General features: G+C 62.1%; 2 protein-coding genes across 3 annotated transcripts; one reads left to right on the top strand and one right to left on the bottom strand.

The window, feature by feature from the left end:
- Positions 1 to 23: 23 nt before the first annotated feature.
- On the top strand, positions 24 to 5022 carry TLE5 (TLE family member 5, transcriptional modulator). Of its 2 annotated transcripts, none has more exons than XM_061466687.1 (7): positions 24 to 106; positions 353 to 450; positions 1408 to 1471; positions 3168 to 3212; positions 3477 to 3539; positions 4218 to 4292; positions 4767 to 5022. In XM_061466687.1, exons 1-7 carry the CDS (start codon positions 80 to 82, stop codon positions 4983 to 4985), a joined length of 591 nt encoding a protein of 196 aa, XP_061322671.1. In that variant the 5' UTR covers positions 24 to 79; the 3' UTR covers positions 4986 to 5022. The 2 variants fall into 2 exon arrangements, with proteins under 2 accessions (XP_061322671.1, XP_061322670.1); XM_061466686.1 differs by having other exon boundaries at positions 4764 to 5021.
- Positions 5023 to 14994: 9972 nt separating this feature from the next.
- LOC133276147 (transducin-like enhancer protein 1) lies at positions 14995 to 27319 on the bottom strand. The gene is given in 23 exon segments (XM_061466685.1): positions 14995 to 15341; positions 15637 to 15713; positions 15900 to 16050; positions 16126 to 16273; positions 16381 to 16628; positions 17826 to 17962; positions 17965 to 18083; positions 18734 to 18810; positions 18889 to 19064; positions 19144 to 19159; positions 19161 to 19277; positions 19505 to 19660; positions 19940 to 19984; positions 20135 to 20239; positions 20500 to 20516; positions 20840 to 21035; positions 21662 to 21736; positions 21941 to 22003; positions 25171 to 25215; positions 25641 to 25704; positions 26299 to 26447; positions 26810 to 26932; positions 27205 to 27319. Coding segments are annotated over 22 exon segments (2313 nt in total). The 5' UTR covers positions 26834 to 26932; positions 27205 to 27319; the 3' UTR covers positions 14995 to 15233.
- Positions 27320 to 27854: the final 535 nt, after the last annotated feature.

Genomic DNA, 27854 nt, shown 5'->3' with positions numbered 1-27854 from the left:
AGCGGAGCTGAGCTGAGCGGACACCGGGGCCAACGGGGCGGGGAGCGGGGAGCGGGACCGGGCCGCTCCGCAGCCTGACATGATGTTTCCACAAAGCCGGCACTCGGTACGGGGCCGGGCACCGGGGTGGGTTTAGTGGTGGTGGTGGGGGGGAAAGCAACGGGAACCCTTCGGGGGTCGCCCCATAGCCCGGTAGCGATGGGGAGGCCCCATCGGTGACCTTGGGCGCGTTGCGGGCCTGAGCGCGGGGCGGGGATGTGGGGATGGATGGAGGGGATGGGATGGGGGGGGGGGGAACGGGGGGTCCGTCGGTGCGGCCCCCGGCGCTGAGCGCCGTGTCCGGTCGTTGCAGGGCTCCTCTCACCTGCCGCAGCAGCTCAAGTTCACGACCTCCGACTCCTGCGACCGCATCAAGGACGAGTTCCAGCTCCTGCAGGCCCAGTACCACAGGTACGTGCCCTCCGCACCGCTCCGCTCTGCCCCGGTGTCTGCGGGATGCGGGAGCGGCGCCCGTAGCACGGGGTCAAGCGCATCCGCACCGGGAGAGCGAGCATCCTCCCCTCGGCATCCTCGGCCCAGGCTCTCCTCGCTGGCTGCCATTCCCGGTGCTGCGAGGGAGCGTTTGGATCCAAACGCTCTCCTGGGGGAATGGGGGGGGGGGGGAATGTGTGTGGGAATCCCGCTGCTGACCCGCAACCGGCTCTGCCGCCGTGTGTCATTCCAGCACTGAAACTGCTGGGAAATGGCTGTTTCCTGGTGTTCCCAGGGCCAGTGGAGGAGCCCAAGGAGCATTCCCGCTGGAAAGGGAAGGCTAGCCCACCCCCCCCCCCTCCCCGCTCCACCTTCCTGGACTTAATCCGCTCGGGAAGAAGCAGGTTTTGTGTAGGTGAAGCTGTTTCTTGTTGGAAACAGAAAACCCCGGCCTGAGCCTCATAAAACATTGGGAGCAGCAGCACTTTCCTGAAGGGTGTGAAGAATGGAGGGGGGGGGGGGGGGGGGAATCCTTTCTCGTGGATGGATCCCTCCCACCATTCCCAAACGGATCTGCCTTTGCTTTGGAAGTTGGACCGGAGCATCCCTTTGAGTGCTGCAGGCAAGCCTGTGCCAGAAGCTGTCCCCAGCTGCCAGTTGAGGAAAGGCAAACCCCTTCCTGGGCTGGCTTGTGCCCAGCTTTCTGCTTCTCACCACTGGATTTGCTTGGAATGGGGAGGGAGAGGATGGTGTCCGGCTGTGGATAACCTCGTGCTGCTTCTCCTGAGCTCATCTTAGTGGGGCTGTAGTGGGAGCATCGCAGGCGCAGCCTGGTTCTGCCCACCCCATAGAGCAGCCAGGAAGCAGCTGCTCTGTGGCCATCAATGCCTCTCTCCTCCTGGCTCTGGGTTCCTGACTGTTTTCTGGCTTTTCCAGCTTGAAGTTGGAATGTGACAAACTGGCCAGTGAGAAATCCGAGATGCAGCGTCACTACGTCATGGTGAGGACCGGCCCCGGTGCTATGGGTATGGGGAGGGGGACGACACACAGCGGGATGCGGGTGCCTGTGTCCACATGGGCACGGAGCCTTTGCCTGGTGGAGTTCCAGGTTGTGAGGTCTGACTTGGCTCCAAACGGGGCTTTCCCTGTGTTTTGTGGGGTTGAAGTGCAGGGAAGCACACAAGGAAGTTGACTGCTCCATGATGGTGATGGGAGGGGGTCCTTGACCTTAGTCCCTATGGGCTGGGGGAAGTGAGAGCACGCAAGCACCTGCAGAAGGAGCTGCAGGTCCGGGGGCTCCAGGTTCATCGTGGCCTGTGTTTGATAAAGTGTGGTAAGGATTAGCCATGATCCAAGGATAAATCTGCCAGGAAAGGGCTGTATTCCTGCAGGCAGGTAACACCTCTGTGCTCCTGTGCATGGAAGAGCCCTTGTAGGAGAGGCAGGGATGCCAGGCTGCTCTGTTCCCATCAAGTAGCTCCCAGGAGGTGTGGTACCATCCATAGGGATGAGCTGGTGCCCACTTGCTGCTGGAAGGAAGAGATAAGGTGTAGAAAGATGCTCTTTGGAGCGGTGTTAGGACCGGCAAACCAGGAATGAGGGAGTTGGTCCTTCCATCCTCCTGCATGGCTGGACTCGGGCTATGGGGACCAAAGAGTGCTTGGGGCTGGGGATGAGGAGAAGAGGTCACGGCTTTCCTTATGGATTAACAGGGAGGCGATCGCTCCTGGGCCTCGCATGGATGCTCAGCTCAGGTGGGGCTGAGCGCTGGTGGGGAGTCCCCAGCATGGGCTCGGGTACCAGCAGCAGCAGAAGGGAAGGGGCTGCAGCTCCATGTGCAGTGCTGGCGGCTCTGCAGGTGCAGCTGCTCCTGCCTCATCCTGCGGGGCTGAGCCGGAGCCGCCGTTTCCCATCCCAGGGAATGACGGGAAGCGGAGAGGAGGGATCCTGCTCCAGCTGCTCTGCCTGGTGAAGAAGTCACAATTAGGGGGTCGGGCTCCTGCTTCCTGCTCAGTCTCCAGGATGATGCAAAGAGGCCTGGAGAGAGCCAGCAGTGGGGTGAGAGCAGGCTGGGATCAGGGAGATGCCGAACCAGGCGCTTCCAGGCTTGTGGCATCGGTACCAATCCAGCAGCATCCTTCTCCTCGAATGAAACGTGAGGTTTTCCTTCCCTTTGGGAGCATCAGGCTTGCAGCCTGCAGGCTAAGGGAGGAGACGTTGAAACGCTCTCAAGCATCAGCCTTCAACCAGCTTCTTCCAGGGGTCAGGAATTAGCTTCTCCTGCCAAGAGATTGCTCTGGAGCCGCATGTTGCTGCTGTGCAGGGAGGGGGGTCTGGGTGGGATTTATTGGATGTGGTGTGGTTTGGGGTGAGGGGGGTTCCACAGGGCTTCTTCCCAAGTATCCGGAGCTGTGTGCAGCTGGATGTGCTGCTTGTACTTGTGAAGCCCGGTTGTGATCCCTTCCGTTTGCTGCTGGAGCAGCCACGTGGGCTTTAGGATGTTGGCCAGGCAGAGCTCATGGAGTCCAGCTGCCTCTTTTGGCTGTGGATATGGAAGTCTATGGAGCCCTGAGCCTTGCCCAGCCTTTGTAGCAGCCCTTGCTTGGGAAAGCAGTAGCAGTTCCCAGCAGTGCTCTATGGAGCTGCTTTACCTGGTGGAGATTTAACAGTTTCTCTTGTTCTCTCCTGTTCTGCAGTACTATGAGATGTCCTACGGGCTCAATATTGAAATGCACAAACAGGTAGGAGGGAGAGGTGTTTCCAAGTGCTTGAATTCCAAGGGGAAGTGGGGGGAATTGGCTGCTCTGCTTTGCCCTCAGTCACTCCAGGGGGTGGGAGGAAGGGACCCCTTCCACTGGAGCAGCTTGCTCCAAGCCTCTGTGTCCAGCCTGGCCTTGGACACTGCCAGGGATGGGGCAGCCACAGCTTGTGGGGATGGGGAAGTTGGGGCAGGCGGTGCTGAGCATCTCCTGATGCTTTTCCTCTCTGCTCCTGCCACCTTCCAGGCTGAAATCGTCAAGAGGCTAAATGGGATCTGTGCTCAGGTCCTGCCCTACCTGTCCCAAGAGGTGAGTCCTGGGCCTTGGGTTTGGGATGGGAAACCACGTCCCTTGCTCTCAGCCCTGCATGGGGACGGATTCAAGGCCTGGAGGCCTTTGAGCAGCTCCGGGGCTGGGGCCAGGCTGTGGTTTTCCTGTGCTTGGGAAGGACGCAGTGGCTTGCGGATCCCATCAGAGCCGCCTGACAGCAAAGCCACAACGAAGCCTTTTGCATCTTAATGCATACCCTTCCCCAGCCCTGTCCTGCTGCCAAATTGGGAAGCAAAAATCCACTTGTTGGGAAGCAGAGCCCACTTGTTGGGAAGCAGAACCCACTTGTTGGGAAGCAGAACCCACTTGTTGGGAAGCAGAACCCACTTGTTGGGAAGCAGAACCCACTTGTTGGGAAGCAGAACCCACTTGTTGGGAAGCAGAACCCACTTGCTGGAGTGTGATGGACAGGCCTGGAGCTTGGAGACCTTTTGCTCCCAGATGAGCAAGGGCAGTTGCCCTTTAGATTGTGTGCTAGAGCTGCTTTTCCTGCCTGCACCCAGGATGTGTCCCAAGGAGTCGGGAGCTTCCCAAGAGCTGCTGGGTTTAGGGCTCACTGTTTGCTCTGCTTCACCTTGTGTGTGTCAGACCTGGGTTCTCCTTCCCTGTTCCCACTGGAACTGCTCCCGAATCCCTCTGTTTTCTCCTCGCTTGCAGCATCAGCAGCAAGTCCTGGGAGCCATTGAACGGGCCAAGCAGGTCACAGCACCAGAACTGAACTCCATCATCCGTGTACGTGATGCATGTTTAGCTCGGGTTTGGAGGGATGGGAATCGGTGCCTTTGGCCTCTGGGACAGAGCTGGGCAGGGCAGGTGGGAGCTGGGAACGGGCTGCTCCACGTGCATGGATGAGGAAGGGATGCGCTGAGCCGGTGTTTTCCGATGTGGGCACCTCCATCCCAGCGGGATGCAAGGAGAGGAGCTTTGGGTTTGCAAGCACCATCTGTTCCCGAGGGCTTTAACTGCATCCTTGGAGCACCGAGGCCAGATGTCCTGCGGGCTCGTGGCTGTGTCCTGCTGCTCCAAAGCCTCGGGAATCTCCTTTTCCCCTTCTCCCTGGAGGCTCTGCTGCCCGCCAGGCCCCTGAATGAGCTTCCAGCCTGGCTCAGCCTCCCTTTAGCATCCCCATCCCTGCCTCCGAGTGCGCTCCCAAATGACGATGCCCCTCTGCTGTCTCCCTGCCTTGCCCCTCGTTCCCTACAGCAGCAGCTTCAAGCCCATCAGCTCTCGCAGCTCCAAGCCCTCGCTCTGCCCCTGACCCCGCTGCCCGTGGGGCTGCAGCCGCCGGCGCTCCCGGCTGTCAGCGCTGGCACGGGGCTGCTCTCGCTCTCGGCCCTGGGCTCCCAAGCTCATCTCTCCAAGGAGGACAAGAACGGCCACGACGGGGACGCCCACCAAGACGACGATGGGGAGAAGTCGGATTAGAGCGACCTGGGGAAGGGGGGGGCAGCCGGGGTTGGGGTGTGGGGGGGGTTGGTTGTGGGGTGGTGGGGGGGAAGCGGGTTAATGCAAGATGCAGTATCTCTCTCTAGTTGCTGTGCAGCAGAAGCTGGGGAAAGGGGAAAGGGGAGGGGGGTGTTGGTGGCAGCTTTTCCAGGCCTGTTCCCATTGGAAGCAGAGCCTGGGGGATGATGTCCCCCATCCCCATCCCTGCAGCCGGGCTGCTCCGCAAGCGCCGTAGCAGTGACCGTGTGGCCGATCGTGCTCTCCCCCTGCGCCCAGCCTGGCTTCCCTTATCCCTGTTCCCAAGCCGCAGCCTGGCTTGGGCTGCTCCGGGGCCGCATCCCTGCTCCTCAGTGGCTCCCCTCTGCTCTCTCTCCTCCGTGGTATTTAAAGCTGCCCCTTGAGCTGCACAATTCCCTGCCCCGATCCCATCTCCTCCTTGCCCAAGCGCTCTTGATCTCGTCGCATCGCTCCCCCTCCACCCCATGCTCCTCCTGCACTAACTCCAGGCCGGCACCTTGCTGTTCTGCATGTTATCTGTTTTTAACCGTTCCCATGGGATTGCTCCTTGGCTTTGGGGCTGGTGATGGAGCCTCCACCACCCGCTTCCCTTTGGGAACAGCACCCAGCTCGGGGGGGGGGGGGGGGGCTCAGGGTGATGGGGGCAGGCAGAGCCAGAGCCCATCCTGGTCCTTCCTCCCCATCCCTGTGTAGAGGATGCAGTGGCTTTTCTCTGTTCTGGTCTCCGTGCGCTAACGTCTCTTCTAAACACCCCACCAATGGAACTAAACCAGAGGGAAGAATTAGCTGAGGTGAGGGCCTGGGGTTTGTATATAGTCCTTTAGGAAGATCTCGGTTTGCTTTTTGTGTTTCATCACCTGTAATAAGAGGAACCTGAAGATGCTGTATCGAGGACGTACAAGCTGTGCCTTTCAAATAAAGAAATAAGAAGGTTGGTTAAAGCTCTGCTTTCTTGTCACCTGTGGGGTGGCTTTGAGGGGTTTCCTGCTCCTCCGCATGGGAATGGCGGTGGGAGAGCAGGAAACCCGGGACTTGGCCTTGAAGTCGCCATAGGAGGGGGGTTAAGTTGGTACCTCTGGTTCTGGCTTCAGAGCAAGGCGCATCTTCATTGCCTGCATCCCGCTCTGGAATGCTACAGGCATCCTCATGGAGCTCTGTGCCCATGCTAGGGCTTTGGCTGGACTCTGACAGAGCCATGGCAAGGAGGAATCCCTGGGCATAGCCAGAACAAGCTGGAGAGCAAAGGGAAAGCGGGCGATGGCAAAAGGGACCTGGAGTTCTCCGGATGGAAAGTGAGGAAGGCTGGAGAAGGAGCACTGTGCTTTGGTAACTCATGGAATGGGCCCTATGGGCTGCCCAACTCTGCTCCGCGGGTTCATTTTCCCTGTGGATGCTGAGGCCCCTCTGGAATATCTGACCCATGGTGCCCTAGGGCTGGGATTGCTGTGATGGAATTGGCTCTCCATCATTAGAGCCTGGTAACATCATCCCTGTGCATCTCCCAAGCCAGATGGGAGTGGGAAAAGATCTTTCCCTTGGGAAGGAACCATTGCAGGGATCTCAGTGACACCAATGGGACCCTGGTGAGAGCCAGAAGGGGAGCAGTGGCCACCGTGCATGCATCAGGATGAGCCCCGAGGTTGGGATTTAATGGGATTTGCTGGGATTCGCTGAACCAGCTCAGGTCTGGGGCAGGCTCTGTCCCTGGGGTGATGCTGTGGGTCTATGGAGCGAAGTGCACAAGCACCTGCAACACCTTCCCTGGTGCAAAGTGAGCATGGAGGGAATGGTGGGAGGCTCAATCCAGGCCTGGCACAGCCCTGCTGTGGCTTTGGATGGGTTACAGAGGCTATGGACAACGCTCCCGTTATCCCGCCTCAACCACATGATCCAATCCGGATCCCATGGTCCTGCGGCTGCTCCGAGGGCCTCACTGGTGCTGGGTGAGCAGGTTCCCGATGGGAACCCTTTGGGCTGGGGCTGCTCCTGCCCCTGCTCTGGCTGTTTCCTATGGGAGAACTGGGAATAAGAGCTTGGTGCTGGTGGGTGATGTGGGGCCTCCAAAGCTGTTCTCTGCGTGCTTTCAGCCTGGTTCCTGCAGAGAAACTCTTGATCCTTGTGTGGGATACAGGATGGGAAAAGAGGGCTGGGAATCAGCTCTCCTGGCACCGGGAGCCTTGGAAACACACGGCAAAACCTTGGCTCATTGAATGGGGATGGAGAAGAAGCCAGTGACAGCGTCCCACCGGTTGTGGAGGGCAGGACCCCGGCCATCAGCATCCCACAGAGCAGCCCAGCGTTTAGCCTGCGTTTGACACCAATTCCTGCTTCCAGCTGCCCTGGGCTTGGCAAACCTCTGCTCATTCCCATCTTTTCCACCTGTCTGGGGGGTCATCAACCTGCATCCGAGGGGAGCCGGTGCCGGCTCTTCCCTGAGTGAAGGAGGTTCCTATCCCATAGGACAGACCCCACCGCATCCCCCTCCCGCTCCCACCCTCCTCAGTTTTCAGCTTTCCTTGAGACAATGGCCGAGCCTGCGAGCCAGGAATGCTGCGGAGCGGGGGCCTCCTTCCCAATCCATCACTAATGCAGGAACGCCGAGCCCCTGCCGGCAGCCAGCGCCAGATAAAAGCTAAAAGAGGCATCAATAATTCAAACCCACTCAGAGCTGGGAAGTGCAAACAGGAGCCAACACCCGGATCGAAGGCAGAGCCAGAGACCACCCCCTGCTCCAAGGGCTCCCCTGTCCCTTCTGTGGGTGCTGTCCCCCCCAGTGGTGATGGGGAGACCCAGGCTGGGACCTGGGTTTGGTCCCTGGACAGCTTTGGCTCGGCTCTTGCTGCCTCGCTGCCAATCCCTTCCCTGCCTTTCCTTTCCCAGCTCGTGTTCATTCCAGGCCAGGCTCCAGCCAGAAGAAGGCTCCTGTTTGTGCCAGCTGCTGGTGTAAATGCCCAGGGACATTGACGCTGGTGCCAGGAACTGAGTTCAAGGCTCCTCATTCAAGCTGGAAACAGGATGGGTTAGAAGCATCGCGGTCATCTCCTGGCCCCGCAGCACAGAGCTCAGGGCAGGAGGTGCTGTGTCCCAGTGCCCCAGGAAGCACCCGAGCGGTGGAATCCTCGGGGCTGATCCCTGTTTTCCTTGGCTCTGGGTTCAAACGGCGCTTCCGGGCATCCCGAAGCGTGGGCTTTGGGTTGGTTATCAGCAGCAGGGGCTGTTTCCAGCCCTCGCCTCTCGCTCCTGGCAGCGATTTCAAACACCCGCATCCTTTGGGGCTCAAGGGAGCGGCGGAGCCCGGGGGCCGAGCATCCTGTATCCCGAGGGAGGAGCGGGACCCGCTCCCTTCGCTGCAGCCTGGGGCTGCAAGGGGTTAACCCTGGCTCCTTCCTCCTCAACCCCAGCGCATTCACCTCTGGGTTAGAGCCCGTCCCGCTCCAGGGCCCCCGTCAATCATTAACGGAGGGTGATGAAGACGTGTGCGGCTTCCATCATTCCGGGTTCACCTGGAGCTCGGGGCCGGGAACCACCATTGCAGCGTCTCCTTCCCTCGAAACACGAGCCGGAATGGCTCCAGCTTGGGAATAAACCCGCTTTCCTCAAATAAAACCCAACCCGGTGCGGGGAAACCCACTTAAAACAGAGCTCCAGGACGCAGCCCTAGGGCGGTAACACGGAGGTGATGGCGCTGGAGCTTGGGGATGCCACGCACAGGGAACGCAATGGGGATGGAGACGGTCCCGTTGCCCGCTTGGGACCGTGTGGGTCCGGTTGGACCCCGGAGCCTCCGCCGGGCTCCACCGCCCCACGTTACTTTGAGTGGCAGCCGCAAGGTCTTGTGGGCACCGTAGTTCACTCGCTCCGCCCCCCCCCCCCGGGCACCGGGGTCCCGGCCCCGCCGCTCCGGGCCCGCAGCAAGGAACCGGCTCCAGCCCCGAGGGCCCCGGCGGCACCGGGCGGCAGGACCCGGGCAGAGGCGGCGGCTCCCGGAGCCACCGGCAGAGAACTACAACTCCCAGCGTGCCCCGCGGTGCCTCCGCTCGCTTCTCATTGGGCTTCCCTGGGTGAGGCGTCACGAGCCCATGTGGGAACGCCGCAGGGCGATTGGTTAGCGCTGCTGCAGAGGCAGCCAATGGCAGGAGCGGCCGTCGCAGATGAGGGTCGTGAAGATGATTAAGGTACCGGGGGAGGGGGACGGACCGGGGCCACGCCCACACACGGTGAAGCCCCGCCCACAGCCGATGAGGTCCCGCCCACAACAGACGAGGCCCCTCCCACATCCCGGTAGGGCCAGTCCCGGTCCCGGTCCCGGTCCCGGTCCCAGTGCCAGTCCCGGTCCCAGTGCCAGTCCCGGTCCCAGTACCGGTCCCACTCACAGACCCAGTCCCAGTCCCTGTCTCCGTCCTAATATCGGTCCCAGTCCCGGTCCCGGTCCCGGTCCCAGTCCCAGTACCGGTCCCAGTCCCAGTCATGGTCCCGGTCCCAGTGCCGGTCCCGGTCCCAGTACCGGTCCCACTCACAGACCCGGTCCCGGTCCCAGTCCCTGTCCCAGTCCCGGTCCCAGTCCCGGTCCCAGTCCCAGTACCGGTCCCAGTCCCAGTCATGGTCCCGGTCCCAGTGCCGGTCCCGGTCCCAGTACCGGTCCCACTCACAGACCCGGTCCCGGTCACAGTCCCTGTCCCAGTCCCGGTCCCAGTCCCGGTCCCAGTACCGGTCCCAGTCCCAGTCATGGTCCCGGTCCCAGTGCCAGTCCCGGTCCCAGTACCGGTCCCACTCACAGACCCAGTCCCGGTCCCAGGCCCAGTCCTAGTCATGGTCCCGGTCCCAGTCCCGGTCCCTGTCCCGGTGCTCCCCCCGGTCCAAAGCCCTGGGTCCCCAGCTCGGTTGTGGTCCCCGTGCCCCCGCCGGCTGCCGGTGCCGCTCCCGGGGGATGCGGATGCTCCCGCTCCGGCTCCTCTCCGGACGGGCGGGAGAGGTGGTGCCGGTGCGAGGAGGAAGGCGAACAGAGCCCGGTCGGTTCCGTTCGGTCACTGCTCCAGGGCTGCCCCCACCCGCCCGCGGTGTCCGGTATCACCCGTGGAGCTCCGGGGACCGGGGCACTCGGGGTGTTCCCATAGGGGTGGCTCCCGGTGCATACCGGGAGCAGGAGGGAGCCTGGAGGTGGTGGAGGCGCAGCTTCAATCCCGTCGAATTCCCGGTCCTGGGAAGCTGTGAGAGCATCAAGGAGGAATTTCAGTCCCTGCAGGCTCAATGCAACGGGTGAGGGGCGGGGGGAGCGGAGCTGCGGGTGTAGCACCCCCATTTGGGTGGAAGCAAGGGATGGGGTGAGCGGGGGACTTCCAGAGAATGGGGGGAATGGGGTGTTCGGGCAGGATGGGGCGCATGGGGCTCAGCACAGGGGCAGGAGAGCTTGGAGAAGGGGGCTCTGGTGTGAGGGAATGGGCAGAGGGGTGGTGTGAAGCTGGGAATTGGGGTGGCAGGTCCTGAGTGAGGGTCCCAAGGGGAAACCACCCCAGTTTGTGCTGTCCATTGAGCTGGGTGAAGGTTGACATGGGGGGGGGACGGACACAGCGGGAATGGGGACCCAAAGCCGCACGGATTTGGGTCCCCCAAAGGTGACAACACCATGGTTTGGGCAAGAGACCTTAGAGCAGCTCCAGTGCCTAAAGGGGCTGCAGGGAACATGGAGAGGGGCTTTGGACAAGGGCCTGTAGGGACAGGCCAAGGGGAATGGCTTGAACCTGCCAGAGGGGAGACTGAGATGAGCTCTTAGGCAGAAGCTCTTCCCTGTGAGGGTGCTGAGGCGCTGGCACAGGGTGCCCAGAGAAGCTGTGGCTGCCCCATCCCTGGCAGTGTTCAAGGGCAGGTTGGACACAGGGGCTTGGAGCAAGCTGCTCCAGTGGAAGGGGTCCCTGCCCGTGGCAGGGGTTGGGGCTGGAGGAGCTTTAAGGTCCCTTCCAACCCAAACCCATTCTATGGTGTTAAGCAGCTCCCTGGGGCGCCAGAAGCAGGAGTGAGCCTGGAGGAAACAGCAGGAGCCGGAGCCCAGAGGCAAAGGAATTGTCTTTCTCTTTTCTTTCTCCTTAATCCCCTTTCCCTCTCCCGGAGCCCGGGGGGGGGGGGGGGAAGTGTTCACCCTTTTCCTGCTTCCCCTTTTGTTCCAGCGTTAATTTGCTTTCCCTCTCCAGAGTTATCAATCCCGTCATCGCGGGCTCGCTGCCAGGGAAATTAGTTTGGAGCAGTGCCTGACAAAGTGCCAAGTCAACTGCCATGTTCCTCCAGCTGGCTCAGCCCCTCCGAGCTTGCTCCTTTTGTTAACGGCGAGAGAGGCCCCGGAGCCCCGACAGCGCTTTCCTGCCATCCCTACGCGCTCCCGGCTCCGCTGGGGCTGGGACCCGGCGCTGGGCTTGGGATCCAGGGCTGGCACCGCCCCCAGGACTGGGATCCAGGGATATCCCAAGCCGTGCGGAGCCAGGACTCTGCCCACGAGGTGAGAAGTGCTTGAGGAGGTGATGAGGTTGAGGTGACGGCCAAGGGCTTGGAGGAGCTCATCCCATGTCCAGCTCCCGGCTCTGCGTGGGCGCAGGTCCCCTGTGTGTGTCCTTGGGTGCTGTTGCCCCCGTACACAAAGCAGGAGGGATGAGATCGGGATTCCCTGCTTTGGGAGCTCAGGGAGATGCCGGGAGGGGGGGGGGGGGGGGACGGGACTGAATCCATTCGCATCCCCCTTGGGTCTGGGTTGGATGTGCAGGAGGGAGCAAGCGGTGCTGGTGGCCCGTGGCCAGCGCTGGTGGCTCCGCTCCCTCCCTGCCAGCCCACAAAGCCAACATGGGATGGGGCAGCACTGACAGCTCCCAGGCCTCGGCTTGGCCGGGATCCACCGAGGGATTCAGGAGTCGGGATCCCTCCCATGCGCTGGGGAGGGGGGAGCCGAAAGCCTGGGAGGGGGGGTGCTTGGGCATGGACCTCCCTTGGCAGCAGCTTGGGAAATCCCAGCAGGATGCACAGGGATTTACACTGAGGTGGGAGCTCTGGGCTCCTCCATAGAGGTGCTGGGAATTGGATGGAGGGGATGGGATGGGCTTGGAGCCATTCCCATCCCTCCATGGTGCTATCGGCCGAGCGCCATCCGCACCCAGGTGGCTCCTGCCCCTCTGGGGACACTGGACACAAAAGGGGACGTGGATGGGGACAACCGAGGTAAGGGGGAGAAGATGCAGGGCAGACATCCCGGAGGTGCACTGGGGGGGGGGGAATCCTGCTGCCTACTGTCCCTGTTTCCTGCTGCTCCTCCATGTCCCCAGCATGGGAACGACACTGGGAATGGCATTCCCAGATCCAGCTCATTAGATCTCTGCACCCCGGTCCCCCTCTCGCCAAGGTTTACACCAAGCAGAGATCGGATGCCTGAAGCCAAGGGAGATGCTGCTTCGAGCCCCTGTGGGACCCCTAAAGGGAATTGAGGATGCAGAGCCCGGCGGTGCCTCGTCATTCCTCATCCCTCATCCTGACGGGTGCCGCCTCCTCTCAGGATCACCGAGTGCTTCACAAACAGCATCAATATTTAACCATCATTAAAGCAGCGCTCAGGATGCTCCTGGGTTGAGTTAACTCCACAGCCCAGTCTGGCTGCTGGCTCCATGGACCGGGAATGGGCAGGGATGCAGCAGCCGCAGTGATGCTCCTATGCAGGCTCCTCCAGGGACTGTTCTGGCTGCTCCTGGTGTGCTTCCAGCAGCAAATCCCCTGGGCACAGCCCGAAGCTGCCCCCTTGGCAGGGCTGGAGGGTGCAAAGCCCCCCAGAATAAGGTGGGTTAATCCCTGGTGCTGTGGCTACAGCCACATCCGCGGTGTGGAGCAGGGATGCGGTGCTGAGCGCAACGTACCACATCCCTCTCCATCCCCTTTCCCAGGGGAAAAGAGGTTGGGACCAGTTTGTTCCCTCACAATGCTGATGTGATCCATAGGAGGCAAAACCATCCCCAAGTGCCCAGGTTTGCAGCAAACACCTGGCCCATCTTCCCGGAGCTCCCAGAGGGGGATCCCTGCTGTTGTCCATGTGAAAAGCCTCGGAGGGTTTCCAAGCAGGGCTTTGGAGGTGGCTTCCTAAGGAAAGAGGGTGGGTGTTATTCGGGATGTTTCGGATGGGTGGATGGCTCATTCCCTCCACCGCTACATCCAGGGAAGAGATTCCAAAGCGCAGTGGATAGAAGTTCCCCAAGGAGGACCCATGTGCTCATCCCCCCTTAGACAGCAGAGAATCCACACTGCCCATGGACAACGGGATGTGATTTCCAGCCCCTTCTCCTTGCTCCAGCCTTGGACCATGAGGCTCTGGGCAGGAGCATCCTCCTGGACCATGCGCCAGGAGCGGATTGATGCCAGCCGAGGCTGATCCCGGCTCGCAGCGCTCCGGGTGGAAGGCGGTGCCAGCCAGGGCTCAGCTTTGCCAGCCGCAGGCTTGGCTCTGCCTCACAATCCCTTTTCAGCCCCTTCTCCCATATGGAGAGGTTGATAAGCTGGGATGAGAGCCCCAGGGAGCCGGGCTGGCAGCTTGTGCACATGGAGGTGGCAGGAACAGGCAGGGATGCTGGGCTGCCTTTGCGGGAGAGCTCACAGGGTATCCCATACAGTCTCATACAGCGCCTGGTCTTAGAGCAGCCTTAATATGAGCACACTGAGCTCCTGCCCCTATTCCAGCATGGAATTCCAGGCATTCCCAGTACAACCACCGCAGCAGATCCCAGCCCCAGCTATTCTTGGGTTTGGGGACATCTCTTTTCCTCCCCTGGAATCACTGCATGTGATTGGGATTTGATTCCTTTTTTGTCTATTGCTACTTCCCAAGGAAATCCAAGCGCTGGAAGGAGCACCAGGACTTGTGTATAACAACCCCTCTAAAACTGCTCCTTGGTGTAATGATGGTGATAAAGATCCCAGCCCTAATGGAGTGTGTGATTCCTGGTGGGTGGCCGTGCCTCTGGAATGCTGGTGAGGGGCTGCCAAGAGGCCCTTCCTCAGCTCCCTGCCTGTGCTGGAGCTGGAATTCCTGCCCTTGTGCAGAGGGAATGGGCTTTCTGCTCCCCAGAGACCTCTTCTTCCCCCAGGACCCCCCCTTGGAACCCAGCAGCTGGGAGATGCCTGGGAATCCTGTATCCATCCCCTCCAATCAGAGCATGATGCCCGTCAAGGATAAGGACCAGAGGCTGGTAGGCACCACGGGTGGGCAGCAGGGCTGGGAATGTGGCCCTGGATTCCTCTGTGGTCCATCCATCCCAAAGGAGAGCAAGGAGATGCCTGCACTGGGTGTTTGGTACCCAGCTCCATGCCCTCGGTGGGATGTGAATCATCTTCCAGGCAGCAGCCGGGCTCTGCAGGTATTTTCCATGCAGCTGCCTGCAGAATTCCCTGGGGATGCTCAGAGAATTGATTTTCCTTTATTTCTTTCTTTTATTCCTTTTCTCCTGTCTAAGCACCAGCCCAAAGCTCAGATTGAAACATCATCCTGGAGCAATGCATCCCTGCCCCTTGAAGCCCATAGAACTGGAATGCAGGAGCCGTTGTGGCGGGGGGAACAGAAGCTCCCATCACATCCCATCATGGAACAGGGGTCCCCAACCAGTGCTGCCCCATGGAGCAACGGGCTGGGAAGGGGAGTTGGGGGTCCAGGAGCAGCAGTGATGGAACAGCTTTTCCTGCCATGGCAGAGCCTCTGCAGCCCTGGCTCCATCCTCTCCTGGCTCCATCCCGTGGCCACGCAGCACCAAGGGAGCTGCTCAGGACCAGGCAGAGCTCTGCTTTTGCTTGCTTTTATTATTAAATACAGCCCAGGAGGCCCACCCAAGGGTGCTGAGGACGGAGCCCATGGCCCCAGCGCCTCCCCCAACCGACCCCCACCAAAATAACCTCCCAAAAGTGAAAAAATAAACTAAAAAAAAAACCAAATAAACCCCCAAAATCCTTAAACACCCCCACCCCCACCCCCCAGGTCCCCCCATCCAACAAACAGAGCCCAAACCAAGGAGCAAGTCCCCATTGCCATCACCCAGCCCTGTGTGACATCGGCCCGGGGCCACCTCCAGCCCTGGCCACGCTCCTCTGCCTCGGCTGGCCCGGATCTGCTTTGGGAAGGCAGGAGCAGGGTGGGCAGAGCCCCCCCCCTCATCCATCCATCCATGGGGTGTCCGTGTGTCTGCCTGCCACCTCCTGCTCTCAGTAGATGACCTCGTAGACCGTGGCCTTCTTGTCCCCAGAGCCAGTGACGATGAACTGGTCATCGGTGGAGACGTCGCAGCTGAGGACGGATGAGGTTTCCTTGGACTGAGAGAAGGGAGAAGGGAAGGAGAAGAGGAAACACAGAGCAAGGACCTGCCCCCATCCTGGGGAACCCCATAGGGACCACGTTGGTCACTGGGTGCCCCATCCCTGGCAGTGCTCAGGGCCAGGTTGGAGCTGCTCCAGTGGAAGGGGTCCCTGCCCGTGGCATTGGATGAGCTTTAAGGTCCCTTCCAAGCCAAACCATTCCATGACTGCTAATACATTGCTATATACATCCCTATAGCTCTCTCTCTCTATTACTATGTACATTTAGATGCACTGAGCAACCTTCCTGTACCTGGAAGATGCTGGCTCCATAGGGCGTCCTCCAGGCGTTGAGCAGGTTGTCCTTCCCCGTGCTCACGAACCACTTCCCTATGGGAGGCACCGAAGGGATCCAGAGGATCATCCCAGCATCACTGCCACAGGGGTTGCTCCAGAGCACCCCTTCTCCCAAGCAATACTGGCATCCACATACGGAACCAGCGCTTGCTCCCCAGCATCCAGGAGAGGAGACCCATCCCAAGGTCCCAAATCCAGGCCCGGGGGATCCATGCCTACCGCAGGAGGCGAATTTGAGGGAGAGGACGCAGCTCTCGTGCAGGTGCAGTTGGTACTTGTCCGGTTTGGTGACGTGCAGGATCTCCACGTTGCTGCTCTCCATCCCCACCGCCAACCACTCCCCAGTGGGGCAATAACCCAAGGAGAAGATCTGGGGTGAGAAAGCAGGGTTGAGGCAAGTCCCGTTTGTCCCCATGGGGCTCCTGGTTCAGCCCCATTGCTTTACCTGGGAGCTGAAGTCGTGCTGCTGGAGCTGACGGCCCTCGCGCAGGTCCCAGCACCGCACCGTGTTATCCAGCCCCCCCGTCCACAGCTTGGTGCCGTCGTTGGAGATGTCGATGCAGCTGGCTCCATCCGTGTGGCCTTGAAACTGCCTGGGAAAGGGGGGGGGAAACGGGACAGGGAGCAGGCAAGGACACGGCTGCCAACAGTGCTTAGAGTGTGCCCTGTGCTCCCTCTCCCCGTGCAGCACCGCACTCACCGGACCAGGGTCTGGTTCTGCAGGTCCCACACCACGATGTTGCCGTCGCTGCAGCAGGAGAAGCAGACCTTGGCGTCGGGGCTGATGGCCAGGGCGTAGCAAGCAGGGGCAGAGGAGGTGAGCTCGGCCTTGATGCGGGGCGTGGGGGCCGCCAGGTCCCAGATGGAGAGGGTGCTGGCTTCCCCCCCCACGATCAGGCTGCGGCCGTCGGGTAGCAGCTTGCAGGAGCGGATGTAGTTGTCGCGGTTCTGGGGTGCAAGAGGCAGGATCCCGTTATCCCCCTTTCCCTTCCAGCCCTCCTGCACCCATCCCAGATGTCAGAACCGGGTGATCTTAAGGTCCTTTCCAACCCAAATCGTTCCAGGTCCTTAGGGACCATCACCCGCAGCATCCCCAAGAGATGCGGCTGCTGCAGCTCCGATGGCTCCGAGCACTAAACCATCATTTCCCCCCGTTCCTGAACTTCGGGATGCAGCTGGAAATGATCATGACTCAGTCACTTCCTTGTTTATGCATCGGGATCTTCAAGGTCAGCGCCATCCAGGAATAACATTTGTCAGGCTGCCCAAGGCCAGCAAGTGGAGGGGAGGGTTTGGGTTTGGGCCCTTCACAACGGGCACAGGGATTCCCATCCCATTGAAAACAAACCTCAAAGAACCCAGGTTAAAAAGAATCCCTGCTGATGGCTGTGCCGGGATTGGCAGTGGCATTCCCAACCTGAGGAAACCTCAGGATGCTGCCGGGAGCTCTTGAGACAGCAACGGAGGGGACCTCAAGGGCCAGGGCAACAGTGGCCAAGTGCCCACACCTACTAAAGAACCCTCCTAGAACAAGAGGAAACAGCCTCGGGCTGCATCAGGAAAGGTTTAAATGGGATCTTAGGGCAGATTTCCTCAGCCAAAGGGTTGGGAAGCACTGGGAGAGGCTGCGCAGGGCAGTGGTGGAGTCAGCATCCCTGGAGGGACTGGGGCCATGGTTTAGTGGTGGGTGGCATTTAGGGACATGGTTTACCCGTGTCCCCCACTGTGCTGGCTCAGTGCTTGGACTCGATGAGCTTAAAGGTCTTTTTCCAACCTAAACCATCCTATGATTTATTCCTACACGGAATCCGAGCTCTCTCCATCCAGCCAGACCCACGCAGGCAGAAGCAGAGCAGAGCCGAACCCAAGGGATGCCCCAGCCTGTAGGAACCAACTACAGGGAGGGCTGGCACTGTGAGATGAAGCAGTGCCAAGCACTGGTGGATGGAGAAGCCCCCCCCCCCCCCCCGAAAAGCTTGGGATGCTCGGAACAGGCCTGGGCAGCTCAGCACCAGCAGCACGGAGCCATCAGCTTTCCCCAGCATCCACAAGCACCCCGGTTAGAAACAGGCCCACAAATGATGCTCCAAATCACCCATGCCGAGGTCCCCATCCTCAATGCAGGGAACCCAACCGGGGTGGCACAGCCTTACCAAGCCAGTCGAGCTGAGCCACGGCCGTCTTGGTGCCCGGCTGCCCCACGTCCCACACCTTGACGCAGCCCTTGCCGCCGGTGTAGACGTGCCTGGTGGAGTTGCTGATGGTGACGGCACAAACCACTTCCCGTGGCTCAGGGCATGGAGCTGCCGCGCGTGCCGGGGGATGCCGGAGCCGAGCAGGGCATCCGGGGGGAACGGCACCGGCTGCATCTGCCCGTCGGCGCTGACGTGGAAGGAGTAAGCGCTGGAAAGGGAGAGGGAGGGTGAGAAGTAGCCCAGGAAGATGCATGGAGCAGCCGGGGCCACGTCGGGCACGGGCAGCGTGGTTTGGAGGGGGAGCTGGGAGCAGCCTGGTTGGGCACAGGGCAGGAGGGTCCTGCTCCAGAACAGCTCCAACGGGAGCATCCATGGAGATGCTGTGAGGGCTGGAGCAGCTCTGCTCTGGAGCCGGGCTGGGAGAGCTGGGCTGGGGCAGCCTGGAGAAGAGAAGGCTCCTGAAGGGGAGACCTGAGAGCAGCTCCAGTGCCTGAAGGGGCTGCAGGGGAACCTGGAGAGGGGCTTTGGACAAGGGATGTAGGGACAGGCCAAGGGGAATGGCTTGAACCTGCCCGAGGGGAGACTGAGATGAGCTCTTAGGCAAAAGCTCTTCCCTGGGAGGGTGCTGAGGCGCTGGCACAGGGTGCCCAGAGAAGCTGTGGCTGCCCCATCCCTGGCAGTGTTCAAGGCCAGGTTGGACACAGGGGCTTGGAGCAAGCTGCTCCAGTGGAAGGGGTCCCTGCCCGTGGCAGGGGTTGGGGCTGGAGGAGCTTTAAGGTCCCTTCCACCCCATCCCATCCCATGCTCCCCACCAGCCCCGGGCACCCCATCCCCTGCCGCAACCCCAGCCCCACTCACGGTTTCCCTGACGTCCCCACTTGCATTCCAGCCGCCAGCCCTGGGACGCGCATGTGGGGATGGGGATCGTATCCCACCTGGAGGGGACGGCGGGTGAGAGCAGCTCACACCCCACAGTCCCCCTCCACAGCCCCATGGCGAAGGGGCTCACGTACCAGGGGCGAGCGCCCATAGCTGCCGGCAGCTGCAGCCCCATTGAGCTGTGGGGACATGAGGTGGAGGCTGGCGTAGGGTCCGGTCCCGGCCATGTCCCCGTTAACGGCTGCATGGGCCATGCCGAAGGCGGCTGAGTAGGGGCTCTGCACCCCCAAAGGGTTCCTCAGGCTCAGGGCTGTGGGGGAGATGCAGGATGAAGGAAGAGGTTGGAGCTTGGAGCCACCCACCTGGGTCCCCGGCCCGGCCATGCTCACCCAATGGGTCCACGGGGGGTCTTGGCGGTGGTTGTGGGGCGAAACTGCTGGGTACCACTGGAACCCGGGGCTGTGGCATCCCCTTGGGATGTGGGGGTGCTGGACTTGAGGCTGGGTGTCCCTGCCTTGTCCCCCTGCAAACAGAGGGGGAAGATGTGATGATCGCACTACAGCCCTGATGGGGGTCTCCATGGGTCCCTCCATCCTTGTTCCAGCAACATAGGGTCAGCTCGATGGCACATGGGATGTAACAGAGCAGGACCCCCAGCGCTGCCTTCACCCCATGAGTCTGGAGGTGCAGCCCTGCGCAGCTGAGCCCAAGCAGCAGGATCACAAGGACACCCCCCAAGTGAACACGTACCGTGGGCACATCCTTGCTCCGGGTTGGGGACGTGCTGCTGGAGGAGGCCATGGAAGTGGGGCTGAGCGGTGGGGCCTCTTTCCTCCCCACAGGGACCTTCTCCACCCCGTTCTCCCGGGAGGAGTAGGAGTGGACGCTGTGTGGGGAAGAGGGGTCCTGTAGGGAAAGGGGGGTCAGCAGGACAGGCTGGGATACCCATAGGCACGAGGGAGCCTGGGGTTCATCACTGCCATCAGCGTGAGTGGGGGGCCCAATGCTGCCCACCTCCACCTTTAGGAGCCCATTAGCCCCCAACCAGGGAGAGAGGGACCAGCAGCACATCCCAGCACCAGCCCCATCCCAGTGCCAGCCCCATCCCAGTGCCAGCCCCATCCCAGCACCAGCCTCATCCCAGTGCCAGCCCCATCCCAGCGCCAGCCCCATCCCAGCACTGACCTCATCCACCACCAAGTTGTCTTCGCTCTTGTCTGCATCGCTGCCCTGCAACACAGGGGCCGATTGGAGCCAAAGGGATGCCCCAGCTCCCGCTTGGGATGTGCCAGGGGCACGGGTGGCTCCACACACACATCCATGGGGACAAGGACACCCCATTTCCCCCCCCCCCCCCCATCCTCCCAGCCCTGGGCTCACGTAGTCTGTCCCAAAGTCCTTCTCCTCCACTTTCCTCTTCTTGCTGCTGCTCAGGTACTCGGAGATGGTTCGTGCCCGCTCCCCGTTGGGCAGCACCAGGGAGCTCTGGGATGGGGACACACACACAAGGTTAGGGGACATGAGCTGGCTCCCAGGGCATGCAGAGCCCCCCAGCCCCAGCTTGGGGCTTCACTGCTGCCAATGGAGCAAGGAGGGGACACAGCGTGGGTTGCCCTTGGGACATGGGGAAGGGGTCCTTGGCAACAGGGACTTGGATGGGGAGTGGGACCCGTCCCCCCCATGGCCACCAGCTCCCAGCATCCCGGATGGAGGAGGATGGTGCAAGAGAAGGAAAAGGCACTTACGGGGCCGGGGTCTCGCTCTGTCGCCGTGGCACAGCAGGAGGATGAAGAGGAGGGAGGAAGGAAGGAGGGACACACTGTGCCACTGCCAAGAGCCCCCCAGAAAGCTCCTCCTGGGGTGCTCATGGGCCCCAAGCAGGGATGACCCCCCCCCCCCACAGGAGGGACATTCACCCCAAACCCTTCATGGCCACCAAGCCCCTGACTCCACCAGCCCATTCAAGAGCCCCATGGCACGGACAAGCTCTAGTGCCACCCCAGGGCCCAGCACCACCCATTCCCAAGGGGGTCACACCAGACTCGACCCCCCCCCCCCCAAAGGTCTCAGCCCCCCCAAACTCACCCCTGGGCTCGGGCTCATGGGCTCCTCGGTCATCTTTGGCCAGGAGCTGGGCCTGGGCCCCCAGTGCCCCCGAGAGCGCCAGCAGCCCTGAGGCGGTGCTGATGCCTGCGAGGCCGGTGGGCTGCATCCCAGAGGGATGAGGGGTCAGAGGGATGGGGGGAGCGTGGTGCGAGAGGTGCTGGGTCTGCAGCTGGTGCTGGGGAGGAGAGGAGAGGGAGAGGGAGAGAGAGAGCAGAGCCAAAGGAACACATCAGGATGGAGGTTGGGCTCCCAGCATCCTTCCTGCTGCTACCTCCCAGCTGCGACAGGAGCTACTGGGATGCATGGGGGAACCCTACCTGTACCCATATGGATAGGGGACCCTGCCCGTACCCATGCACTGTGATTTGGAGGGGATAACTGAGGTATGGGGATGGTGGTGACAGCCCCCCAAGCCAGGCCACAGTGACACACACCATGTCACCCAAGTGCCCTGCTCTAACACCGCTGCAGCAGCATCTTGGGACAGGCCAAGGGGAATGGCTTGAACCTGCCCAAGAGGAGACTGAGATGAGCTCTTAGGCAGAAGCTCTTCCCTGGGAGGGTGCTGAGGCGCTGGCACAGGGTGCCCAGAGAAGCTGTGGCTGCCCCATCCCTGGCAGTGTTCAAGGCCAGGTTGGACACAGGGGCTTGGAGCAAGCTGCTCCAGTGGAAGGGGTCCCCATCCTCCCCTGCCAGAGCCACAGAAGGAGGCAGCACGAGGGCTGCCGGGGTGTGTGTCCCTATGGGGAAGCACGGGAAACAGCGGTGCCTGCGGGATGGGGGGGCAGAGGGTTGACATACCCCGAGCGCCGCGTTCAGGTCGGTCATAGTCACCTGCTTCGCTCGCTCCACGGCCTGGACGACCTGCTGCTGGTGCTGCGGGGAGAGGAGAGCGTGGCACTGGGTGATGCCGCAGCCCCCAGCGGGGATTCCTCATGGAATGGGGCAAAACCAGGGCCCCCAGCCCGGCTCAATGCGCAGGGCCCGAGTCCCCGGGGGGGGGGGGACGGACAGGACACATGCTCCCTGTGCCCCAGGGGAGCTCTCCACATGCCCAGCTGGGGGCTGAGGGTCACTCACCTCCTGAGACAGGAACGGGATGAGCTGGGCACAGATCACGTTGAGTCGCTTTGCGATCTCCGTCTGGCGGGAGAAGAGATGCAGTGAGAGATGCAGTCAGAGGTGCAGTCAGAGATGCAGCCAGAGGTGCAGTGAGAGACGCAGACAGAGATGCAGTGAGAGATGCAGCCAGAGGTGCAGTGGAGAGATGCAGCCAGAGGTGCAGTGAGAGACGCAGCCAGAGGTGCAGTGAGAGACGCAGCCAGAGATGCAGCCAGAGATGCAGTGAGAGATGCAGCCAGAGGTGCAGTGAGAGATGCAGCCAGAGGTGCAGTGAGAGATGCAGCCAGAGGTGCAGTGAGAGACGCAACCAGAGATGCAGCCAGAGATGCAGTGAGAGATGCAGCCAGAGGTGCAGTGAGAGACGCAGCCAGAGATGCAGTCAGAGATGCAGTGAGAGATGCAGCCAGAGGTGCAGTGAGAGACGCAACCAGAGATGCAGCCAGAGGTGCAGTGAGAGATGCAGCCAGAGGTGCAGTGAGAGATGCAGCAAGAGACGCAGCCAGAGATGCAGCGACAGATGCAGTGAAAGATGCAGCCAGAGGTGCAGTGAGAGATGCAGCACCCATCAGGTTGAGGGCAGAGCTACCCCGCACTGCAGGACACCCCCCTCCCATCCCCACCTCAGCAGCCACCGTGTTTTACATGTTAATAAACCGCTCTAATATGACCTTAGGCGCTGGTGCTCATTCCCCTCACCGAGGAGCCGAAACCCCCTGGGGGCCCAAGGAAAGCTGCCCTTCCTGATGCCATCCCTCCAGCATCCTCCATCCCCACCCTGAGAGCTTTCAGCCTCCTCCTTGCCAAGGCCCACGGAGCCCCATGGCACCGACCCAGACGAGCCCCCCGGGGTCTCACCTCCGCCCTCCCACCGGCACCAGGCCCGGTAATTGCTGCCCTCCCGGCCGGCAGGAAGCCTGGAGAGATGCTCTCCATAGAGCTGCTGATTCCTGCAGCACTCGAGTGCCACCGGCAATCAGGAGCACACGGCGAGCAGAGGGAGGGAGAGCGGCAGCCTTCCATGCTGTGCCGTGCTCCCACTGCACTCCACAGCCCGGCGTAGGGGACAGCACAGGCTTTACATCACCCCCGGGCCCCACAGGCACAGCCCTGGGGCTGTGGGGTGCCCGTGGGGGTCTTCAACTCTGCCAGAGAGGGGCAGAGACCCGGAGCCCTCCCCATACGCAGGCATCAATCCCCGCATCATCCCTGTGCACAGGACGGAACCGATACGGAGCCAGCCCTGGAGGAGACGAGCAGGTCGAGCCTGAACCCTGTTGTCAGCCCCAGGAGGAGACCAGAGGCTGGGAAACCCAACAGCCAAGGATGGAGCTGACCCTGCATCTTCCCACCAGGACCTCGGGCACGGCTCCAGTGCCGGGCTTGGCACCGCAGGAGCATGGTCAGGATGAGGACACAGACCCCGGTACCCCCATCCAGAGCGGCCACCGACCTGCATTTCCCAGACCCACACTGAGCAGCAACAATCCCACACCCGCCCTCGCTTCCCCTTCCCAGGGAGGGAAAACAGAGAGAAAAGAAAGAAAGGGAAGGGGAGGGAAAGGCGGAGGGGGGGGAAGGAGATTTGGCAGCCGGCAGTTCTGGGAAGGATTTAGCTGTCTCCCGGGGCCGGCAGTGATGGATTCTCTTCCCTAATGCACTGATGGGCAGCAGCTCCTTGGGGAGAGCTGCCTCCAATTCACTCGCACTCGTTAATGTGCAATTTACTGGCACTTTAACGCTCTCAGCATGAAAAACGATCGCGCTGTTTGCGGCACCCCCCCAGCGCCGCCACCTCCCCTCCGCCTCGGGGCGAACGAGCCCAAGGCCGGGCGCATCGGGGAGGTGGTTTTATGAAGAGCTCCGAGCCCTTTCCCCCGTGCCAAACCCAGAGCCACCACCATCAAAACGCGAACAGCTCCTGCTCGCTCCCTGCCTGCCGCTGCCCCACCGCAGCCAGCCCCAGCCCCACACGGCGGGGGCTCCCCCGGGGCAAGCGCTGCATCGCCGGCAGCACCGGGGATGCTGTGAGAGGACCACGGCACCCCCCTGCCTTCACCAAGGGTGCTCAGGACCCCTGCCCGTGCCCATATGGGTGGGCAGCGCTGGATGTGGGGCAAAGGGAGGAAAAGCAGCGACCCGACCTTGCCACCGCGGTGATGGGGGGGACCGGCGGCTCCCGCACCGGCAGCTCCCGGTTTTCCCTCAATGGCCGCTGGCTGCTGGAGCAGACTTAGGGGCCCTTGTGAAAGGGCAGCACTTGGGACCCGTAAACACCCCCGCACCATTCCATGGCAGAATCAATCCCGGTAGGCGGATGAGAGGAGCAGGGAGGCCTCCGGGAAGGGGGCACTGGGATGAGGAACCCTCAGCATTGCCCCTCACAAGGGCAACTTCACACCTCCTCCTCATCCTCCTCCTCATCCTTTATCATCATCCTCAGCCAGCTGGGCTGATGGGACCAGCCATCAGCCTGGGATGGGGGAACAGGGACCAGCATCCCAGTGCCGTGCTCCCGCGCAACAGTTGGCGTCGGGCACAGGGTGGGATGGGAAGGATGGGATGGATGGATGGATGGATGGATGGATGGATGGATGGATGGATGGATGGGAGGGAAGGAAGGAAGGAAGGGAGGGATGGAAGGAGGCCACGGCTGCAGCGCGCCTCGCCCGGCTCCTCCGCAGCCTCTTTAAAAATAGATGAGAAGAAACCTTCTGTCTCCGAGCAGCTGGTGACCCGGAGCGCGGCGCAGAGGGAGGAAGGGAGGGAGGAAAGAGGGATGGATGGGGAGGCAGTAAGGGGAGGGGGGGGGGGGATGTGCAGCCCCGAGCCTCCTCCTTCCCACCTCGGGGTGTTCCTCAGCACCCTGCATCCCTCACCGGGGTCCCCAAGTGGCTGCTCACGAGGTGATGCGCAAGCGCAAGTCCTGCACCACAACAAGTGCATGGGGAGACCCAGACGGGGCCATGCAGCCTGGACCCAGTGAGGAGAGAGCTAAGGAGACAGGCCAAGGACATGATGTAGAGCTCCTGAAGCATGGAAGAGAGATCCAGCCTTCCCTGGGTTACAGAAGGGAGCAACTTCCCATAGGAAGGGATGACCCCGAAGGGCCCAGAGAGCAAGATGAGGACAGGGATGACAAAGCCGGGATGACAGAGCCAGGACGATGCTCCCGTCCCACCCAGCCTCACCTGCTTGTGCATCTCGATGTTGAGGCCGTAGGACATCTCATAGTACTGCAAGAGAGAAAAGGCAGCGTCAGCATTGGATGGAGAGCCCAGGGGAATCACAGCCACAAAACCCTCTCCAGCGCTGGCACAAAGGCTCAGCCTGGCCATGGATGGCTGTGCTGGGGCCAGGCCAGGAGGAGAACATGGTCCCCAGGTCCCTCCAGCACATGGCTGCGGAATGGACACGATCCTCCCCTTCATTGCCCATGGGAAAGGAAACAACCAGCGCGGGAACTGATCCACCACCACCACCATCCGCTTGCTTTGGGGGAAGAAGAACACCCAGCAAGAGCCACAGGAACCGCAGCTCCAGGCCTGGCCACACAACCCGAAGGCAAAGGGAAGGCAAAGCATCCCGGGGCCGCGTATCCTTTGATGGCTCAGAGCAGACACCCCCAGCACCCTCCTCCCCTCAGGTGGAGCGCACTGACCATGACATAATGACGCTGGATTTCGGTTTTCTCCGTTGCCAGCTTCTCACATTCTAACTTCAAGCTGTAAAAATAAAGAGAAGAAAGAAAGAGGGAAGGAGGGAGAGGAAGAACATCCCCCCCCCCCCCCCCCCTCCCCTTTCCAGACAAGGTATCCCAAGCTGGACAGAGCATGAGCCCCCCCCTTTGCCCCATGTGCTTCAGCCTCCTGCTCCCAGCTTCAATCCCATTTCCCAGCACAAGCCCAGAAAACCACCTGAAAGAGGATTGGGAAGGGGATGATAAAGAGGAGATGGACAGCAAAGGGAATCCAGGCGTCAGGAAGCCATCCGCACGGAGTTTTAACCCCCTCCCCAGCATCTGCTTCCCAAATGGAGCGAGCTGCAAAGCCGAGCTGTGTTCCAAACCTTGCTCTGCCCGGCACTGGTGTAGGGAAGGGGAGGTGATCCCGGGGGGGAATGGAGCCCTGGAAGCCAGCACCCTCATCCCGGGGCTTTCGGCAGGAGGAGGCCGAGTTTCTCCCTCAAACAGCATCACTTCAAGGGACCATGGTGGTGCTTGGTCCTCTGATGCCCAGCGCCGTGGGGAGCCCGGCTCTCACCAGCACCGGTGATGGGCCCAGCACCACCAGAGCCCCCGAGCTCCGGCCGCTCCTCACCTGTGGTATTGGTTCTGCAGGAACTGGAATTCCTCCTTGATGCGGTCCAGGGTCTCCGGGTAAGTCAGCTTGAGGGACTGCGGGGTGCTGGGGATGGCGCTGGCGGCCACAGCGGCTCCCGAGGCAGCGGAGGGTGCCTGGAGATGGGCCTGGGCACAGGAGGGGACCCCGCGGGTCACTGCTGCTGGCCCTGAGAGGCTGCCGAGTCCCTGAGGGGGAGCTTTGGGCAACCAGGGCAGGAGCAATGGGGGAGCAGGAGGAGTCCCTGCCCAGGGCAGCCCTGCTCCGCCTTTGGCACCATAGAGCCCCCGAGCCAGGGAAGGGGATCAACGCCATCCCCATCTGGCTCCATGGGACCCAGACCCCGCAGTGCCGGCGCTCGGCATCACTTTGGCATGAGGCACCGGACCGCGGAGCACAACTTTCGGGGCCCAAAGCCCGTTATGTCCCGTCCCGTGTGTGTGGGGTGCCCGGGGCTCAGGAGGGGGATGAGGCCGAGGTGCGGGCTCACCGGGGGCCGGTTCTGCGGGAACATCGTCGGCACCGGACTGGCCCAGGACCCCTTTGGCTGCTCCGGTCCCCACCGCAGCCTCGGGACGGGGCCTGGGGACGCTTCTCACCTCCGGATCAGGCTCTGGGAGAGAGACACCGGGAGTCACCACCGCAGGGCTCCGGTTCCGTGCACCCCTTCGGAACCCCGCTCGGCTCCCCCCGCCCTCACCCCAGGCCCGCGCCCTCCCGCACGGCGCAGACAATAGCCCCGCAGCAGGGACGGCTGCGGGGAGGGCTCCGCAGCCCCGAGTGGGGCCAGACCCCGGCCGGAGGGAGCCCCGGGGTAGGGCGGGCCCGGCCCCGGCTGCGGGCACCGAACCGGGATGAGACGGGACGGGACGGGACGGGACTCACCGCGGTGATGGACCCGGACCCAGGCGCGCACCCCTGCGGCGGGGCGGCCGGGCCGGGCCGAGGGGAGCCGAACGGAGCCGAGCGGGACCGAGCCGAGCCCGAGCCGAGCCGAGCCCGAGCCCTAGCCCGAGCCCGAACCCGAGCCGAGCTGAGCCGAGCCCGAGCCCCAGCCCGAGCCCGAACCCGAGCCGAGCCGAGCCGAGCCGAGCCGAGCCGAGCCGAGCCGAGCCCCCGCCCGGCCCCGCCCCTCCCGCGGCAGCCGCTCTGCGGAGCGCGATCAATGAACGAGCGCCAGCGCCAGCTCCACGTGGGGCCTGGCCCGTGCTGGCGATCGCCCCGTCGGCAGCCAATGGGAACGCCGCGGGAGCGGCTCGCCCCCACGTGGGGTCGCGACGAGCCGCGTCCTTATTGGTCAGGCGGGCCCTGCCGCCGAGGGAAGTGTCAATCTAAGGGAGGCCGAGCAGCCAAAGAGGAGGCGGCGCGGGAGGGGGGCGGGGATTTAACCCCTGCGGGGCCGGCGGGGACCGGGGGGGTCCCTGGGGGTCCGCGGGGTCACGGGGGGGGGGGGTGGGGTCCCACGTTACCGGTAGCATCCAGCCCCCCCCCCCCCCCCCGAGCCAGAGACCCCCTCCAATGGGGGACCCCCAGAG

The sequence above is a fragment of the Pezoporus flaviventris genome, unplaced genomic scaffold, assembly GCF_033815535.1.
Source record: "Pezoporus flaviventris isolate CSIRO_AGI_PZ_B2104156 unplaced genomic scaffold, CSIRO_AGI_Pfla_v1 ptg000043l, whole genome shotgun sequence".
Taxonomy (NCBI): Eukaryota; Metazoa; Chordata; class Aves; order Psittaciformes; family Psittacidae; genus Pezoporus; species Pezoporus flaviventris.
This window is presented reverse-complemented; position numbering and strand designations above follow the sequence as displayed.